The 21,285-nt window shown below is 41.6% G+C and overlaps 1 protein-coding gene across 2 annotated transcripts in view; it reads left to right on the top strand.

Annotated features, from left to right (window-relative positions):
- dnajc18 (DnaJ (Hsp40) homolog, subfamily C, member 18) overlaps positions 1–16,104 on the top strand; it is a 70,457-nt gene extending 54,353 nt beyond the window's left edge. For both annotated transcript variants that reach the window (XM_072512220.1, XM_072512221.1), the window contains exons 5-8: positions 6,109–6,215; positions 7,155–7,264; positions 9,128–9,300; positions 14,746–16,104. In XM_072512220.1, the coding sequence (XP_072368321.1) occupies positions 6,109–6,215; positions 7,155–7,264; positions 9,128–9,300; positions 14,746–14,870 (515 nt within the window). In that variant the 3' untranslated portion in view covers positions 14,871–16,104. The remainder of the gene's footprint in view (positions 1–6,108; positions 6,216–7,154; positions 7,265–9,127; positions 9,301–14,745) is intronic.
- The last annotated feature ends 5,181 nt before the right edge of the window (positions 16,105–21,285 follow it).

Raw genomic sequence — 21,285 nt, 5'->3', positions numbered from 1 at the left:
TGATGTAAAAAGGAAACGGGAGAGGAGCTGGGTCTAGTTTTTGATTGGGGAGGGGTGTGTGGAGTGAGGCTCTCAACAGGGTCAACTCCATCTCCTCATGTACTAGGCTCAGCTTGATTCAGTTCAAGATGATGCATTGGGCACATCTGACTAGGGTGCAGATGAGTGATTTTTTTTTATGGGAGTGGAGGATAAGTACGAGCATTGTCCTCCGGGGCCGGCGAATCATACACACATGTTCTGGCCATGTTCTAATCTGGTAAGCTTTGGGGTCGTCTCCTTCAACACCATGTCAGGGGTTCTTGGGATTGAGCTGGAGCCGTGCCCACCAGTGGCCATTTTTGGCGCTTCAGACTCGCTGGAGCTGTAGATGCGGGTGAAGGCGGGTGCTCTCGCCTTTGCCTCGTTAATAGCCCGGATGCAAGTTTTGCTTAGGTGGGGGACTCCCATTCCTCCCAGTGCTTCATCCTCATAATCTAAAGGTCCCCAAACAGTAGTTCTACAGTGGGATACAGTATAAACCGGGAAATATGGGGGCTTGCAAGAAAGATACGGCAATAATAGTGGGTGATTTTAATATGTACTGAGACTGGAGGAATCAAATTGGCAAGGGTAGCCTGAAGGCAGAGCTCATTGAATGTATTAGATATTGGTTCCTGGAACAATATGTTGGGGAACCAAACGGGGAGCAGGCTACTCTGGATTTGGTATTGTGTAATGAGGAGGGATTAATTAATGGCTTCCTAGTTAAGGATCCACTCGAGTGTAGTGACTAGTATGGTAGAATTCAAAAATCAGTTTGGGGGTGAGAAAGTGGAATGGCACACTGGTGTTCTGGAATTAAACAAAGAAAATTACATAGGCATGAGTAGACTGGGCAGGAAGGCTAATAGGTAGGACAGCTAATGAGCAGTGTTTCTCACAACAAAAATATATCCCAGTGAGGAATGAAGATGGTAAGAGGGGTAAAAAACACCCATGGCTAAACAAGGAGGTCAAGGGCATTATAAAGACAAAAACTAAGTTGTATCATATTGCAAAGGCCAGTAGCAGGCTAGAAGACTGGGAAACTTTCAAACATCAACAAAGGGATGCTAAAAAAGTAATAAAAAGAGCTAAGGTAAATTCTGAAAAAAAACTAGTGCAGAATATCAAGAAGGATAGCAAAAGCTTCTACAGGTACATAAAAAGGAAGAGAGTCGCTAAGGTGAATGTTGGCCCCTTGGGAAGATGAAACCAGTGAGTTACTAGTGGGGAACATAAATGGCAAAGATGCTAAATCAATACTTTGCCTCAGTTTTCATGGTGGAGGATGCTAGTACCATTCCTATAGGAACCGGCATTTCAGAGCTAATTGAAAGGCTGGAACTTAGAACAATCAGCATCAATAGAGAAACAGAACTCGACAAACTCTTGGGATTGAGGGCAGACAAGTTCCATGGGGCCTGATGGCCTACATCCTAGGCTGTTAAAGGAAGTGACAGTGGAGACAGTGGATCCATTGGTTATAATATTCCAAAATTCCCTGGACACGGGGGAGGTTGCAGTGGATTGGAAAAAAGCTAATGTAACGCCCTTATTCAAAAAGGGAGGGAGGCAGAATGTGGGCAATTACAGACCAGTTAGTTTAATATGTGTTGTTGGAAAATTGTTAGAATCGATTACAAGGACATAATATCAGGACATTTGGAAAGTCAAAGAGCTATCCATCAGAGACAGCATGGTTTTATGAAGGGTAAATCATGTTTGACTAATTTGCTAGAGTTCTTCGATGATGTAACAAGCAAAATGGATAATGGGGATCCTGTGGATGTAGTATATCTGGACTTCCGGAAGGCGTTGGATAAGGTGCTGCACAAAGGTTAATTCACAAGGTGAGATCACATAGGATTAGGGGTAACTTGTTAGCTTGGCTAGAAGACTGGCTGACAGACAGAGACAGAGAGTCTGAATCAATGTTTTTTTTTCTGGGTGGCAAGATGTAACTAGTGGGACGCCACAGGGTTTGGCCCTTGGGCCCAGCTATTTATAATCTATATTAATGACTTGGATACAGTAATAGAAGGTTCTAGAGCCAAATTTGCATAGGTGGGACAGTAAATTGCAATGAGGAAATAGCCTTACAAATGGATATAGATAGGTGAGGAGAGTGGGCCAAAATGTGGCAGATGAAGTTTAACGTGGATAACTGAGGTCATGCATTTTCATCGAAAAAATGGGAAGGCAACTTATTATCTCAATGGGGAGAGACTTCTCCGATGCAGAGGGATCTGGGTGCCCTCATGCATGAGTCACAGAAAACGAGCATGCAGGTGCAGCAGATAATAAGGAAAACAAATGGAATGTTGGCATTTATAGCAAATGAAATTGAATATAAAGGTAAGGAAGTATTGTTGCAACTGTACAAAGCATTGGTGAGACCGCACCTGGAGTATTGTGCACAGTTTTGGTCCCCTTATTTGAACAACGATGTAGTGGCATTGGAGGCAGTTCAGACGAGGTTCACTAGATTGATTCCAGAGATGTGGGGTTTGTCGTCTGAGGAGAGATTGAACAGTTTCGGCCTACTCTCTAGAGTTTAGAAGAATGAGGGGAGATCAAATTGAGGTAAACCAGACGATAAAAGGAAGGATAAAGTAGACTTGAAGCAGATGCTTCCTCTTATGGGCCATTAGAACAACATAGAACATACAGTACAGAAGCAGGCCATTCGGCCCATCGAGTCTGCTCCGACCCACTTAAGCCCTCACTTCCACCCTATCCCCGTAACCCAATAACCCCTCCTAACCTTTTTTTTTGATCACTAAGGGCAATTTATCATGGCCAATCCACCTAACCTGCATGTCTTTGGACTGTGGGAGGAAACCAGAGGACCCGGAGAAAACCCATGCAGACACGCGGAGAACGTGCAGACTCCCCACAGACAGTGACCCAGCGGGGAATCAAACCTGGGACCCTGGTGCTGTGAAGCCACATTCCAACCACTTGTGCTGCCCGGTATTGTAAAACGAGAGATCATAATCTTAGAATAAGAGACAGCAAATTTAAAGCAGATTTGAGGAGAAACTACATCTACCAAAGGGTTGTGAATCTATGGAATTCGCTACCCCAGAGTGCAGTGGATGCTGAGACATTTAAGGGGCAGTTAGATTTTTAATTGGTAATGGGTTGAAGGGTTATGGAGAGCGGACAGGACAGCGGAGTTGAGACAATGATGGGATCAGCCTTGATCACATTGAAGGTGTTTCGGCTCAGGAGGCTAAAATGCCTGCTCCTAGTTCATGTGCAGTAGGGAGGTGATGCTCTGGCTGATTTTTCCATCTAGCCCTTGGTCTTTAGCATTGTAGGTAACTGATGAACATGTCAGCCTTGATCGAATGGCAGAGCAGACTCGATGGGCTGAATGGCCTAATTCTGCTCTTATATCTTCTGATTGAGTGACCTTATGGAATTTTTGTTCTTGGAGAAGGTCAAGCACATCATGAGGGTGTCGGCAGAAGGGCTTTACTTGAGATGGCAGCCTTTCATTTATTATTTCAGGGAGCTGATCACTGGCAGATGTTGGGGTGGCGGTGCGTTTCTAGTTGGGTTTGCTTTTGGAAGCTGGGAGAGATTACTGGAATTGTATTTGTTACGTGTTGTGGCTTTACTGTTAAAATGGAAAAATATCTCAATAAAGATTAAGGTAGCACATGCTCACCAATATCCTGTTCACAAGTTCTGGTTTCGATGGGGTCACTCCGTTTCAGACCTCATTACAGTCTTGGTCCAAGTATGAACGAGAGTGCTATCTTGAGAGTGACTGGACATCAAAGAAAGCGTTTGACTGAATGCAGAATTGAGGAACCATTGTAAAATTGAAGTAAATGGAAATCTGGGAAAACTCTTCACTGGTTGCAGTCAACTTAGCACAGAGGAGAATGGTTGTGGTTTTTGGACGCAATCATCTCGGCTCAGTGCATAGCTGCAGGAGTTTCTCGGGGTATTATCCCAAATCCAAGCACCTTAAGCTGCTTCATCAGTGACCTTCCCTACAACATGAGGGCAGGGGTGGGGATGTTTGCTAATGGTTGTACAGTGTTCAGTAGCATTTGCAACTCTCCGGATAATGATGCAACATGTGCTCACATGCAGCAAGATCTGGACAACATTAAGGTTTGGATTGATAAATGGCAAGCAACACTCCTGCCACGCAAGTCCTAGACAATGAACATCTTGGACAGGAGAAAATGTAACCATCACCCCTTTTTCTGTACAACAGCATTATTCTCACAGAGTCGCCCACCATCAGCATCCTAGAAGTTACCAAAGACCTGAATCTTAACTAATCAGCTACATGAATACAGTAAGCTCTAAGTGCAGGTCAGAGGCTTGGAATTCTGCAGTGGGTAACTTACCACCTGGCACCCCAAAGCTTGTCCACCCTCTACAGGCACAAGTCAGGCGGGTGATGGAATACTGTTCATTTGCCTGGATGAATGCAACTCCAACAACACGAACATACACGATGTTCCGAGAGAAATTAGTCTGCTTGGTCAGCACATCATTCACCACCTTAAGCATTCACACTCTCCACCACCCGCAGCAGTATGTACCATCTACATGATGCCTATTACAACAACCTGCCAAGGCTCCTTCGGCAGCACCTTCCAAACTCGTGACCTCGACCACCTAGAAGGACAAGGGCGGCAAATACATGGGAACACCACCACCTGAGGATCCCCTTCAAGGTACTCAACCATTGATGCCAATGACAAATCATGATCTCATGAAATGACTGAGCAGGCTCAATAGACCAAGCGGCCTATTCCAGCTTCTATTCATGTTCTTATAAATTTGTTTTGTATCAGTTCTTTAGTTTTTCCTTCATAACACGGCTAGTTATAAGTACATATACTGTACACTAATCGAGCATATGCTGCACCAATTGCGAATGTCTTGTGTTTATTTGATTTTTTTTTTTAAATGTAAAATGCCCAATTCTTTTATTTTCTCCAATTAATGGGCAATTTAGTGTGACCAATACACGTATCCTGCACGTCTTTGGGTTGTGGTGGTGAGACCCACGCAGACATGGGGGAAATGTACGAACTCCACATGGACAGTGAGCTGTGGCCGGATCGAACACGGGTCCTTGGCGCCGTGAGGCAGCAGTGCTAACCACTGTGTCACTGTGCCGCCTATAAATTGTGAATGTCAAGTTAAATATAGAAATGGGCTGTCTGAACCTTGACTGGAATTGTAATTTTACTTGGTCTGGATATGAAGATAAATCCCATAAACCTTGAGGATGTATAGCCTGCGACACTTTCTTCATTTCTGCTTTTTGTTCTTCACCGAGTTATGAGGAAAAAAGCTCACTGTTTATGCCAAACTGATTGAGTGAACATCAATTATCTCATCCCAAGCCTGATGAAACCCCAATTCATTTTGAGAACGTTGGAAAATGGTTTGTTTCAAGCCCATGTCCCAAAGGGAAAAGAGGGCTGGTTTTATCGATGAGCATATTGGCAAATCACTAAAAAGGAGGAAGTCAGCATCCCCGCATTTGCTGGCAAGGAGGGATAGAGTGGCTAGCTTATTTTTTTCTATGTTTTTGAGGAGAAAGGTGGGACTCAATTAAACATTATTTATTTATAGTTGTGTCTCGAGATTCATTTACTGTCTCTGGATTAAAGCAGGCTTCATGTTATCACTTATTTCTCAGTCTGGCTTTCAAAAGATTTGACGAGTTTTATGAGGGCATGAGATCATGAAGTCTTATTGCTCCATTTCCGGTTTATAAAATATATTGAGAAAGTAGGCAGTAATGGACAAAAATTTAAGATGTTTGAACCCTTCTGTTATGTGAGTAGACAGCACTAATGAATCCAAGACAACATCAAAAACAGATTCAAAATCTGTGGCATTTATTAAAAATGTTGCTGTAGGTATCTACATATGTTATGGTTTACGCTAAGTATTAAAATGTAGCAGTCTCGTTTAAAAAAAACTATTTCTGCATTGAACAGAAGAACAATAATGTTAACTACTGTTGGACTTATGATCTGTTCTGCACCTTGAAATTGCTAATGGAGTAGCGTCCTGATGACTCTATCTTTTCACCAGGTAATATTCATGCTTACACAAATGGAAGAACAACATACACCCACGTTTATCGTCGACGCCGTCGTATGAATGATAGGGTGGAAGAAGAACATGAGAATAGAACTCAGGTAAATGTTAATATTTCTGAGGTAGGATATGAGGTAGCAGATGTATGAGAACACCACCAACTGCATGTTTGCCTCCAAACCACCCTTATCCTGACTTGGAACTTTATTGAGGTTCCTTTACTGTTGCTAGGTCAAATTTTCAGAACTCCCTTCCTAACAGCACTGTGGGTGTACCTACACCACATGGACTGCAGAGGTTCAAGAAGACAGTTCACCATCACCTTCCCAAGGGCAATTGGGAATGGTAAATAAATGCTGGCCTAGCCAGCAACACTCACATCCCCTGAAAGAATAAAAAGCAATCGCTGGTCAAGACTCTGCAGTTGGATAGATGCGTTCAAATCTGTGGTAAAATATATTAATTACAGTAGTGTGATTTCACTTCCCTTCTCCGCTTGAATCCGAATATCATCCAGTTAGGGGCAATGTTGCTGAAAAATCTGGTGTCACAAATCATCAGACCTTTTATATAATAATAACCATTTATTATCACAAGTATGAAGTTACTGTGAAAAGCCCCTGGTTGCCACATTCCGCCGCCTGTTCGGGTAAGCTGGTACGGGAATTGAACCCACACTGCTGGCCTTGTTCTGCATCACAAATCAGCTGTCTAGCCCACTGAGCTAAACCAGCCTTATATGAGAAAGAATCGTGGAGTGAGGACCTTTCTTTTGTAACACATAATATGCAGAGTGATTATGTATTTTTTAAGAGCTCAGCTACATTAGTAAAATAATCTTTGCTGATAAAGCATGATTTGTGGAGAACAAAATTGAGATGCAGCATGCATAATAAATAAAGCAAAGAAATTAGTTGCTGAGAAACAATATTTTGCTGTTGAGATTTTTAAAAATGCTGAAAACAAGATTTTATCCATTGTGGTTTATGTCAGTTAGAGAATCCTTAACTGACCACTTTCTTTTCTTGCACATTTTGCAGGGAACGTATTCAGTACTTTTGCAGCTGTTGCCGGTTTTTATATTAGTACTTGTATCACTTGTAGCCCAATTGACAGTGACGAATCCTCCTTACAGTCTTCACTACAAACCGTAAGTTTAATGCTTTTAAACTGTTAATGTGCTAAACATTTTTCTTGAATCAATTTGATACATTTTCACCCAAATGGGGGGAAAAAACTTAAAGTTTGAAGCTACATGACCATGACTCTTAAATTGAAGTTGAATGTAAGAAATGCATGGAAATCTTGTACAGATATTGCATAAATCCATTTTTAAAAAATATGCTACCGGTAAATAGTTCAGTGTGAAAAAATGTTACTTGAATTATTCATTTAGGTGAGCAGATTTGCCAGCATCAAGTCCTGATTAAATTAGTTGAAAAAATGGACCGTTAAGCCCTTGTGTCATTGGGATCTAGGTTAAATGCAATCTACATTAACAGTGATGATTGGTTTACATGACAAAAAGAAAGCTATTCTATTTCTCTTCTGCACTATATTTCATAGAATGCAATGTACTCATAGAAAAAACATAAATGTAAAAAGGTAAGCTACAGTTTTACCACACGCATAGCTAGCTATCTTTTGCATGAAATATTAAATCAGGCTCCCTCTGTCTGCTCAGGTGGAGGCGAGAACATGGCACTATTTAAAAGAAGACCTGGATCTTCGCCCTATGTTTCAACAACGTTCACTTCTTAATCAACTGAAGCAAATTAATTGATTAGTTACCTCATATTGTTTGTGGGACATTGTGTGAAATTGGTCATGTTCACTGAAAGAAGAATTTTTCCTTCCGTGCGATGAACTCTGCAAAAATGAATTTTCTTGAAGTGCTTCAGACAATGTAAAAGGCTCTATGTAAATGTAATTTATTTTCTTTATTTAAGCAAGGTTATAAAGAAAGCCTGACTGCAATTGGCACAAGAATTTTGATGCAAGGCAGGGAATATTAATCACTCAAGGTTTCTTTTTCCAATTGCTATTCAGCACCACACCCTCAAAAGTGAATGTGTACCGGCATTCGGAATAGGATTAGCCTTGGCTGTAGTGCATCCCTCCCTCAGTCATTCATAGTTGCTGCCAGCAATGATTTTTTCTGTTGATACACAATGACTAGTTGATTAAGTGAGAACAGGAGAACTGGATGTGTTCGTGAAATGCTTTTTCAACATGCCTGGAGACAAGGTTGATGGAAGGGAGATTAAATTTCCCTGTGCCGATCCAATTTAGTGACATAACTATATTGAAACATACCTATATATGTGATATGCACTTGTTAATATGTATGAGTTAATAGATCAATTTTATTGTTGTACAACCACAAGAGGGCAGAATTACATATTAATTACAGTGCTGGATCTGAAAATAATATGCTAAGAAATTGCTTTGGAAAGTTGGATACGTGTAAACTTAGAATCTTTTTTTAAACAGAATCTCTACAGTGTAAAAGGAGACCAGTCCGCCCATCGAGTCTGCGCTGACCCTTGGAAAAAGCACCCGAACTAGGCCCACACTCCCACCCTATCCCCGCAACCCTACCAACCTTCTGGACACTCGGGGGCAATTTAACATGGTCAATCCACCTAACCTTCACACCTTTGGACTTGCACATCTTCCCCTGAAAGAATATTACTGATCATTGTAATATTAGAAGGCTGTAACAAATGCTGGCCCTCAAAAAATTCCACACACTACCTGGTATTGCACAATTATATACAAAAACAATCCCAGTGCAGATGCACCCTTAGACAGCAGAGCTAGCAGTTGACTTGCTTAAAAAGTACAAATAAAAGTGCAAGAAGAACTAAGAAATTTGACTTCATTGTCCTTCATATTCATTCCTGGATTAATCGTAAATCAGGTTTGTACCATAGATGTTTTAGCTTTCTATGCATTGATCTATATGATCTGTGTAGCAAATAACTATGTAATCCCTGTTCCAATTATTCAGATCATTGGGCCATATTTTGTCCAGAGAAACGGAACGCTTTAAAGTAGAATATTTTGTTGACAAAGGATTTGAGAAGGACTATCAAGGGATAGCACTAAAAAATTTGGAAAATAATGTTGAGAAGGACTACATCGATAACCTTCAAAGTAGCTGCCGGAAGGAAAAACAGCAAAGTAAGTATGCATTTAAAAGACCTAACTTGCTAATGAAAAATAATTTTTTCTCATAATAGGATGGGAAGAGGGATATTTCCTGTGCTATACTTTTTGTTGTTCTTTGTTTGTTCTTTGCATTGTAACATTTTTTTAAATCTAAAGACGGTCAGACTGACTGGCTGCAGATGTTTTCAGCTGTTTGAACGTGCAGAAACATTTCTGTTGCAAGTGAAGGTGTTTGGAAATATAATTTTGCATTTTAAACTGTAATAGGTAGAAAAGATCAATGTGTAAATACTCAGCTGAACCATGTGAGGGAGCCATGTTACCATTAGTAAAAAAATACAAGCTCACAACCTTTGGGTTGAAAGTAGGTCTCCGAGCATAAACTGTTGAAGCACCATTCACTTCATGGCAGACCTACTGATACTTCCTTGAATAGTTGTCATTTCACCACATAAGTTAACCTCATTCAGCCACTAGCATTTGCACACCTAATTTAGTACTTCTTAAACAGGAATGCGAATTGTACCTGTAATGTTTTAGTGCATCTGATTCCAAAGTGTCGTAGTGATAATGTTACTAATAATCCAGAGGCCCTGGCTAATGCTCTGCGGACCAGGGCTCAAATCCCACCATGGCAGCTGGTGAAATTTCAAAGTAATTAATGATTAAATCTAGAATTATGATGACCATGAAACCATTGTTGATTATCATAAAAACCCATCTGGTTCACGGATGCTCTCAAAGAAATGCCTTCCTTGATAGTCTGGTGTACAGCAGACTCCAGACTCTCACAATGTGGTTGACTCTTAAGTGCCCTCTGAAATGACTGAGCAAGCCATTAAGTTGTACCAAACCATGACAGAAAAGCCAAAAATAAATAAAACCGGACAAACCACCCAAATGGACCTATGAAACGACAATTGTACCTGCCCAGACAACCCTGCCAAAATTGAGAGCGTGCTCCACAGATTAGTCAAATAACAACGCCAGAGACCTCTGATATCATCCCTCGGTGATGTCTTATCCCATCAGCAGGACCGACCCAGCAGAAGCACCGGCGGCATATTGGTTTAGAGTGGCCTTGGGAGGCCTTAACAATGACTCTGGGCCCCAATTAAGTCTCATGACAACAGGTCAAACATGAACAAGGAAACTTTGTGGTGAGGCCACCTACTGGTCTTCCTCAGCAGAATCACTAGCAAGGCACAGGAGGTCCTCTGGATGGGGAACTTCAATGCCCAACACCAAGAGAGGTTCAATTGCTCCATTACTGACCCAACTATCTGAGCCCTGAATGAATATCAGTTGGACTGGGCCTGTGCCAGCTTGTGAGGAAACCAACCTATTTGACCTTGCCCTCACCAATCTACCTGTTAGAGATGCAACTGTCCATGAAAGTGTTGGTAGGAGAGACTGCTACACAGTCATGTGGAGACAAAGTCCCATCTTTCTGAGCATACTGTCCAGCATGTTGTGTGACATGACTATCGTGGTAAATAGGGGGTGCAATTCTCCCATCGGAAGACTAAATCCCGACGCCGGAGTGAAAACTGGAGTGTTTCACTCCAGCGTCGGAGGCCGTTCCCAGCCCCCTATTCTCCCGCCCCCGGGGGGCTAGGAGCGGCGCCGCGTAATTTACGCGCGCTGGGCCTTGGCGTCGCGTAAAAGCGGTGCCGCATAAATGACGCGACCGGTGCCGCGTAAATGACGTCACCCGTGCATGCGCGGATTGGCCGGCGCCAACCCGCGCATGCGCGGTTGCCGTCCTCCCCGTGGCCGCCCCGAAAGAAGATGGCGGATCGATCTTGCGGGGCAGCGGAGGAAAGGAGGTCCTCCTTCAGAGAGGCCGGTCCGTCGATCGGTGGGCACTGATCGCGGGCCAGACCCCTTTTGAACCATGACAATGTCTGAAGTATGAAGTACCAAAGTCGTGTGCTTCCAGACTAGTCACATCCTCGCCCAAGCTGTTCCTGCGCAGCTACAACAATGGCATCTGCTATCAAAGTGGAAAATTGCACAGGTTGGCCTGTCCACAAGAAGTAGGACAAATCTAATCCAGCCAATTACTTTTACTCACGATTATCGGAAAGGTTATGGAAGTTATTGTTAACAGTACTATCAAGTGGCACTTGCACAGCAAAAATCTGCTCACCAGTGCTCCAGTTTGTTCAGCCAGAACCACTTGGCTCTGACCTCATTACAGCCTGGGTCCACAAAAGAGCTCAAAGAACTGAACTTCCAAGAGTAGAGGTGAGAGGAACAGTCCTTAACATCAAGGCAGTCTTTGACGAAGTGTGGCACTAAGGAATCCCGGCAGAATTGAAGTCATTGGGATTTAGGGAGAAAGCTCTCCATAGGTTGAAGTTACACTCAGCACAAATGATGCTTATGATCTTTGGGAGACCAATCATTTTAGCCCCAAGACATTCCTGCAGAAGTTCCTTCGGGTTGTGTCTAAGGTCTAATCATCTTTAGTTGTTCCATTAATGACCTTCCCACTCAAGGTCAGAAGCAGGTATATTCATCCAAGAAAGAGCAGCTTGCTTGATCAGCACCCATCTACTATTCTGATCCCAACTGATGTTACTGGACAAGTTATATCCCAGAGTACAACCTGCCTTGATAGATCCTAACTTTTTTCTTTTAGAAATCATGCAGATAAGTTATTGAACAAATTCACAGTAGTCCGCTGATGAACTTTTAATACAACAAATAAAATATTTATTAAAGCAAGAAAAATTAAATATTTACTACCAGACAAATGGGCTGGAAAGATCTCCAATCAAATATAAGAAGACAATTCAAATTCCCATTGTTCTTTACCCCAGTAATAACTTTACAGACGCACAAATCAGTGAAGTGTTACGACTAGCGTAATGCAAAGACTTCTCGCTTGGACTAGCAGAGTTGCAAATGCTTTTCTCCTGGTGAATTTCTGAACATTCATTTGACGCTTATCACCTATCGCACCCTGACACACCCAAACACCACACTCACTTCTTCAACCGCAGAGCAAACAAAAATGAGTTCTCTAAACTCAAGTCTTCCAATAGCAGCTCTGCTAAACTCATCACTTTATGGAATCCTAGAACTGATTATTCAGTTAACAACTGTCCCAACTGCCTTATTCCCAGAGAGCTTAAAATCCCTGTCTTTGTTCTCTGACCACACACTGGACTTTCCCACCCCCCACAACCCCAACTCCAGTCTTTTTCTGTCTGGCCCACTGTTGCGAACCAACAGTCAAACTTTTATTTATTTTTTCTCCAGAATCACTAAACTTTTGACCCATCTATTTAATTTCAGGGGTTGTAAACCCTCATTTAAATAGAAATATAACCCAAAAGACCTGACCTTTTATTTAGCAATATATCCAGAGTCCCAGGCACCAAAGCTCACAAACAACCTAAATGAAGCTGAAAACATTTTACCTTTCTTAACACGCAAATATATAAAATTCAACTTTTAAAAAATACATTGTTCCTAACACTACCACTTTAAATATTCATCCCTCTCCACCCCCTCTTCACCATTGACATGCAGTGGCAACAGTGTGTACCACATACAAGTAGCTCAAGGATCCTTTGGCACCTTCCAAACACTGACCTCTGCTACCCTGATGGAATACATGTAAATTCCCTTCTAAGGCACAAGCCATCCAGACTTGGAACTTTATCGCCATTCCGTTGCTGTCCATGAGTCAAAATCCTGGAACTTCCTCCTTAACTGTAGTGTGGGTGTATCTACAGTAGATAGACTGCGGTGTTTCAAGAAGGCAGCTAAACACCACCATCTCGAGGTTAGGGCGGCACGGTGGCACAGTGGCAAGCACTGCTGCATCACAGCACGGACCCGGGTTCAATTCCAGCCTCGGGTGACTGTGTGGAGCTTGCACTTTCTCTCCGTGTTTGCGTGAGTTTACTTCAGGTGCTCTGGTTTCCTCCCACAGTCCAAAGATGTGCAGTTGAGGTGGATTAGCCATGCTAAATTGCCCCTTACTGTCCAAAGGTTAGATGGAGTTACTGGGTTATAGGGTGGGGAATTGGACCTAGGTAGGTTGCTGTTCCCAAGGGTCGGTGCAGACTCGATGGGCCGAATGACCTCCTGCACTGTAGGGATTCAATGATAGTTGGGGGATGGGCAACAAAATACTGGCCTTCCAGCAATGCTCACATACCATGAAAGAATTCAAGCAAAAAAGTGCTAATGTACCATTTGTAACTCTTTGGGCAATAGTCATTCAGGTTTGGGCTAATAATTGGCAAGCAACACACATGCCACAGAAGTGCCAGGTAATGACCATCTACAAAAAAAGAGAATCTAACCATCTTCCCTTGATGTTCAATAGCATTCGTATCAGAGAAACCCCCACCATCAACATCCTGAAGGTTATCATTGACTAAACATAACCTCACCAGTTAAATTTGTTGTTTCTACAAGAGAAGATCAAAGGCTTCTGCAAAGTGTAACTTCTCTCCTGACTCTCCAAAGCTAAGGCACAAATCAGGAATACGAGGGTATAATTTTGGAAATAGTGCTGAAGTGCAATTGGTGAATGCACTCCAAACACTCAAACTCAACACCCTTCAGAAGAAGTTAGCTTCCTTGGTTAGCACTCCCTCACCACTTCAAATATTCACTCCCCCAGCCACTTGCACTTTGGCATCAGTGTGTACCATCTACAAGATGCACTGCAGCAATACTCTGAGGCTCTTTCGCCTTCCAAATGTGTGAAGAACAAGAGCAGCAGGTGGATCGGAACATCACCACCTGCAAGTTCTCCTCCGAAGTCTCACACCACCCTGACTTGGATCTAACTCATTAATCAAATCACTGAAACGGGTTCAAACCCTGGAATCTCTTAATTGCACTATAAGTCTACCAAACCAGAAGTGCTGCAGCAATTCAAGAAGGTGGCTCACGACCACCTTCTCGAGCATTAGGGATGGGCAACATGTACTGGCCTTGCCAGCAATGCCCACATCCCATCAAGGATTTTTAATAAACATACTGCTGTGATATTAGGGTAGAAGACCTGATTAAACGTAACACAGTTTAAAATTATTTTAGTTCAGCCTCTAATATAAGCATTGGTATGGACGAGTGGGAAATGTGTTCATTATAATATCTAACCTAGGTATTTATTTTTCTATATTCTGTTAATTCTGAAACAATAATTTGGATTATCTCTTTTTTTCTTAACTGAGTTGGCTTCTATAAAAGGGAGTGCATAACAAATTGTTCTCTTGTACTTGGGCTAAGTGCACAGTCATCAAACCATGTCAATACATTATCATGTTTGTGATAGCATCCGTTGTGATGCCACCCATGCAGTAACCTCTGGTTTATTCTAATCCTGCAGGGAGATCTTTCACTATAGTTAAATTGTTCTATGCTTATTTTCTTTTGTGTCACAGGTGTTACTCAGTGATATATGTTTCATCTTTTTTTTTGCAGAAACTGATCTGCAGAATTTGGCCACTTTATACAGGGATGAGCGCCTGAAGCAGAAAGCGGAATCCCTAAAGACCGAGAACTGCGAAAAATTGTCCAGAATTGTTGAACTTCAAAGGGGAGGATGACGACAATTTTGGCTCACATCACAAAACCCGGAATAAAATTAGTGAAGAAAGTTCTAAAACTGGTTTAATATCGGAAACAAAAATACTTGAAACCTGAATTCATTTTTTAAAAAAATGTTTCTGTTCATTCAGGCTGGTCCTAAAGAAGAAGCCATGATTATGTTGTATGGGATTATTGGCTAAATTAAATTTGTTTTTTGTAGCGAGCATTAGAATGTTTATTCATTTTGGGTTTATACTTCATTTTTGAGCACGAGATCTGTTAATTTCCTTATAATGAGAGTAGATTGTTTTGATTAATTCCTATAATTCTGTTTTCCACTCCAGATCCAGTCTGGCTGTTTAAGTTTAACATTTTTAACAGGAATAGTGTGGGTTTTACAGCACGTATCACTTGCCAGCTATGGGAAGATTTAGTAGCTGTTGGCTTGAAGGTGTTTTCATTTTTATCAACATTTTAATTGTGATTACAATGCAGTGTATCATTAATAATGTACTCTATTCTGCCTTTGTCAATGTAAGCTTTTGGTTTATCACCACAAACATGTTGAAGTTGCCACATCTGAAACTTTAAAGTGTTGCATAAATCATATTTATTTGCACGTTTTTTGCCATAAAGTGGGGTTGCACTATGAAATTTCAGAAATAGTGCTGAAGAGCCAATTGAAAGATCAGTAGTTTTGAACAGCGATTCTAATTCATTATATTCCAAAAAGTGCTAAGTCAGTACTTTTATTGGGTTTGTGTTACTGAGTAAAATGCTTAGAAACAGAATGTCGGAATAAAAATAATTATGATATTTTGAATAAATACCGATCTTTACTCAGTTTAAAGTTAATAAGAACAGTAATTAGAGCTTTTTAATATCCAGGAGTCTTATTCAAATATGGCCAGGCAGTATACAAATTAACAGCATACTATTTGCATCAGTATCTTACAAATATGGCCCCAGGTCTGTAATTAGTCTATGAATTACATATGTTGATATTTAATGTACATATTTGGAGTTGTATTTATTGAAATAAATCGTACACATGATTGTGAAGTTGCATGCTGTAAAATACAAATTTAAGTGGAATAGACCACCAGTATAGTTTTTTTTAGTTGAATTATTGTTGTATTTTGAGAAGACTTTAAACAAATATGATCACTTTATAAGCATTGTATAATATCCAATTTCACAATTTTGAGAGTTTATAAATGCTGAAATAAAATTATTTTTCAATGGTGATAATTTTGTCAGTAAAAGTCTGGCTTATAAGCTTTTTAAAAACAAAAGTAGGAGAGCTGATACCTAATAGTTGGGTTTAGAAGCATGAAAAATGATTACGGTCCCCACCAATTGCAACATCAACTTTGGTCATGAATAGCCTGTTATATTGGGCAGCTGATGTTGACTCGTCATCGTAGTCAATGTTAAAGGTGACATAAAATTCACTAAGCGAGTTGGTGACAATTGGAAAGTGGAAATTTCAGGCAATGTCTATCTTGAATCTGGCAGAATTGTTCATTTTGTGACTCATATTTGGTAAAAGTGCGACTCATATTTGGTAAAAGTGCAAACAGCTGATTGGAGCTCCATTTAGTTATGTGAGACAGTTGGAAAGTGGTGAATTTAGCTGGCTAAGAAGTTATTTTGTTACTACAGCATATTCTTTTACCATCCACTTTTACCACTATATCTTTGAGCTAAGTGGTTGACCTCATGAGGTAGGAATTCTTAACACTAAAATATTTGTCATAAACTTAAGTTAGGAAGCGTAAATCCTTAATATTTGGGCAAAGCAGTAGCAAATGGATTTCACTGTAGGCAAATGTGAGGTTATCCACTTTGGATTTGAGAGAAAGATCAGATACTTTCTAAATGGTAAAAATCTAGAAACAATGGAGGTCCAAAGGGACATTATGAGCCATGTAAATAGATCATGAAACATCTTGGACTGGTACAGAAAATAATTAGAGGCCAAAAGAATTCTGATTTTCAGGACTAGGAAACGAGGTGATAGAAGTTTTACTGTAGCTATGCAAAGCTCTTGTTAGACCATACCTGGAATACTGTGAGCAGTTCTGGGAACCTTGTAATAATAATCTTAATTATTGTTACAAGTAGGCTTACATTAACACTGCAATGAAGTTATTGTGAAAATCCTCATCTGAGGGAAGGATATTGTTACCTGAGAGGGAGTGCAGCATAGAATTACAAGAATGATGCCTGTACCTAAGGCTTAAATTGTGAGGAGGTATATAAATGGGGATTCTAGTCCTGGAATTTAGATGGTTAAGGGGTTATTTGATTGCAATTTTCAAGAAAATTAGAGGTGGAGGGGTGGATAGAGATAAACTATTTCTTTGTGCTGGTTGTGGAGTCTAGGACTGGGTCATAGACTAGAAGGTAGGGCCAGGCCTTACAGGAGTGAAATTAGGGAACGCTTCTACACAGAAAGTGTGGTGGACGTTTGCCTGTTCCACAAACAGCAATTCTAGATCAATTGTTAATTTAAAATGAGTTTGATGGATTTCTGATAACTTTTTCTCTATAACCATTAATACTTTTGGTTATTATGATAAGTAGGCTGCAAATCAGTAAAGTGGGGCCATATGATCCACTCACTTTCATATGTTTGTATGTTATTCCCATCTGTTCCCCACCCCAACAAGTAAACCTGAAATATTCTGGTTTTTAAAAAATCTTTTTTCTCGTGTTTAACTTCACAGTTAATCAAACACTTGTGCATTCTTCATTTCAATCACATCACCATTGGTGGCTGTGCCTTCAGCTGCCTAGTCTTTGAGCTCAAGAATTTCTTGTGTCCAAATCTGGGCACATAGAATCAATATTAAGACCTTGGAGAAGGTGCAGAGGTGATTAATTAAATGGTACTAGGGATGGAGGAGAGAGATGATGAACTGGAATAATACCTATGAATCAGTGACTCTACCTTGAGCAGAGAAAATTAGGAGGAGATTTAATAGGAGATTTAAAAGAGCTTGAAAGGACAAGCTGTTTTTTTTTTCAATTATGGAAGTTTTGATCTCAAATGCACTTCTGGGATGAGGAGATGGTGGATGCTGATTTAATAGTGACTTGCCAAAAGGGAATTTGGTATATACGAGACAAGAAAAAAGTAGGGATATGAGGAAAGGGAAGGAGAGTGGGACTAATTGGATAGCTGTAACTTGGTTGTGCAGCACTTTACTATTGTTGAAAAGATAAATATTGTAGTAACTTTTAATCTTGCATTCATCAGGACAAATGCAAGAATGCCAAATTTCAAACAATCACAATTTAAAAGCAATATGCTGTAGATGCTGGAATCTGAAACAAAGAAAATCTGGGAAAAGCTCAGTGGATGGAAAATTCCCCTTCGGTGCACAGAGTGCTGGCTGAGACGAAAACACTGGCATGTAACTCTCCAGCTGCACAGCTGAGTTTTCTCTTCAGAATTTGGTGCACTCCATGCAAAGAAAATCTGGAGGCATAATTTTTACTGTCACTGTGCCATGGCAGGGCTTGATTGCCAGCAAGGCTGGCTCCACAAGCATCAGGGCACCATCATTATAGGGCGCCCTGAACGGCAATTAAAAATAAACTCCTGCCACATCCCACAGACACATGGGACCCCCACCATCAAGCATTGGGGTAACCTTCCCCACAACACCAGCATCGGGAGGCTCCTCTTCCTGCCCGCCCACCCCCAATTCAGAGGTTTTGAGGTTCTCTTTCCCCCCCCCCCCCCCAAATTGGGGCTCCGCAGAGGCCTGATCCTGACAGTTCAACTGGCCAGGGGCAGTGCCAGGGTACTGCTGGGGCATATCCTTTTCCCCCAGAGGCTATACTTATCATGACGCCTCTCACGGGTTCATCTTGACTGATTCCTGTTTTTATTTAGCTGTTGTAAACATCGGTGAGGTATGAACAGTCAGTGCTGGGCTGGCCCTATGCCTGGGAAGCCCTTTAATAATATTTAAATTTATGAAAGTGTATTGAAATGAGGTTCCTACCCTTTCTGGGTCAGAACCTCGTTACATCACTGGCAGGTGGAGGGGGGGAATCAGGAAACAAGATCTCGCTGAGAATCATTTCCTCAGCTCTCAGGATTTGGGGCCTTGCTGTTTACGCTGACGGCTAATGCAGGCTCAAATTTCCATCCGGCAAATCTTGCAGCATCTATGGAGGGAGGGAGCAGGCAGAGTGGAAGATCAGTGATTGGTGGGAACTCGCTAAAGATGCCAGGAGACAGAGGAAGGGTTATTGGCAGGCAAAGGTGTTAATGGTTATGTAAAGGTAAGATATTTAGACTGGTGTTTCTTCTCAATCTTGAACAAGCCTTTTTTTATATCTACAACATTTTTTGTTCCAATGCAACCCCCCACCCTCCCCCATCAGGCCATCTGCCACTTGTTCTTAAGGTTTACTTTCACTGAGCATTGACCTTTATTCTTCCATTAACACATTCTGCTATCTTACCTTTAGTGGTGAGAAGTGGCTCTCTGGGCCCATCAGATGCTTTGAATTGCTCATAGTACTCCAGGAACCTAACTTGACTTTGTGTAGCTTTAGCATAACTTCTATATCCTTAAATTCCAGTCCTGCAGGTACATATCTATGACATTTTAATGATCTTTTTGCGTGGACCATTAAATTAGGGTTGCACGGTGGCCACTGATTAGCACAGTTGCCTCACAGTGCCAGGGATCCAGGTTTGATTCCTGTCTTGGGTGACTGCGTAATTTGCACGTTCTCCCTTGTTTGCATGGGTTTCCTCCGATTGCTCTGGTTTCCTCCCACTGTCCAAAGGTCTGCAGGTTAGGTGGGGTTAAGGGGATAGGATGGAGGTGTGGACATGGGTAGGGCGCGCTTTCAGAGGGTAGGTGTAGACTTGATGGGCTGAATGGGATTCTATGGAATAAAGTCTCTGGGCCTTCACTGTTCCCAACTTTTCACCATTTAGAAACGTCTATCCTTCTTATGTCCAAATTTGTTACATTGAAGTTAGTTTGTCCCAGTTTAGCCCAGTCACTTAGTCTATTACAACCTCTTGCTAATTATTTGCTTCCTCCCCCCTGCCCCCCCCCCCCCCCCAATCTTTGTGGCATTAGCAAACTAGGATATGTGGCTGTCTCCTATTTCTATAAGTTGTTCACAAATATGGTGAATAGTTGAGACCCTGTGCATCGCCACTTGTCTTATGCTGCCTTTTAGAGTACCTGCCTATTATCCCTCCTCTGCCAGCCAGGTCAAAAGTTTGCTTTCAATTTCATAATCCTCAATGTTAGCTGCCAGTCTCTTATGATGGATTTTAACAAATTATTATAAATGCAAGACTTTTAGATGCTAATGCTTATCTGTGTCTCTTAATTTGAAGTAAAGCAAAATATCCTGGAATAGCAGACAGTAATCATGCTGAAATCTGCCCAGAGTTAGACACATGTGATTTGGTTGCCATGGAGACAGAGACCCAGGTTGAAGCTCATAGAAAGTACCAGATTTCACACCTAGACACAAAAGGGCAGCTGGCCTTGTTCAACACATACTCGCAGCCTCAGCCAGACAGAAACCTGGAGAGACAGACCGAGTGAAACAGCTGCCAAGCAGAGGAGGAGACTTTTGAATCACCAATCAGAATGCTAGTGAGAATGGATTTCCTGTTTGAAGAAATCAGACCAAAAGGACCCAGGAGTCGCCAGAAGGTGCCTTGCTGCTGGAAGTCAATTCGATTATACTCGGGAGGATTGAGCGAACAGACTTTTAAAAGGACTTTATTCCTGGTGGGAGAGGTGGAAGAGAACCTATTGAATTGCATCGAAGAATTTGTGACTCTTATCGGATAGCTACATGTCTATGGCTTGCTGTGCATCTCACAACCTAGCGCTGCCATGGTGGCCAGGTGCTAACATGGGAGAGCTGCACATTTCCTCCGATGAGGTGAACCTCAAAAGGGATGAGAGCATTGAGTTTCAGAAGTCAAGGCTGCAGGGGAAGAGGCCATAGCATAGACCACACAAGGCAGGTATGAAAGTGAGTCCCTCATGGCCACCAGATCCCAGGAGGAGGATGGGTTACAGTGAGTACACCCTTAGATTTGTGCCGTCCATGATAAAGTCATAGAGCTTATAGCTCAAACAAATAGGCCCTTCTGCCTATCGTTTCTCCGCCGGGCATCAAACACCAATCTATTTTAATCCCATTTTCAAGTACTTGGTCCGTAGCTTTGTATGCTATGACATTTCAGGTGCTCTTCTAAATGTTTCTTCAATGTTTTGAAGATCCCCGCCTTTACCACCCTTTCAGGCAGTGAGTTCCAGATTCGCAGCATCCCCACGTGAAAAAGGCTCCAGTTAATTGTTTAGAATAGTGGGATCTGAAAACATGTAATTTTTCTCAGAGATCAATGTATTCTGGAAGCAGGTGGAA

Source organism: Scyliorhinus torazame, chromosome 7 (assembly GCF_047496885.1).
Source record: "Scyliorhinus torazame isolate Kashiwa2021f chromosome 7, sScyTor2.1, whole genome shotgun sequence".
Taxonomy (NCBI): domain Eukaryota; kingdom Metazoa; phylum Chordata; class Chondrichthyes; order Carcharhiniformes; family Scyliorhinidae; genus Scyliorhinus; species Scyliorhinus torazame.
The sequence above is the reverse complement of the archived record's forward strand: the minus strand, read 5'-3'. Positions and strand labels throughout refer to the sequence as shown.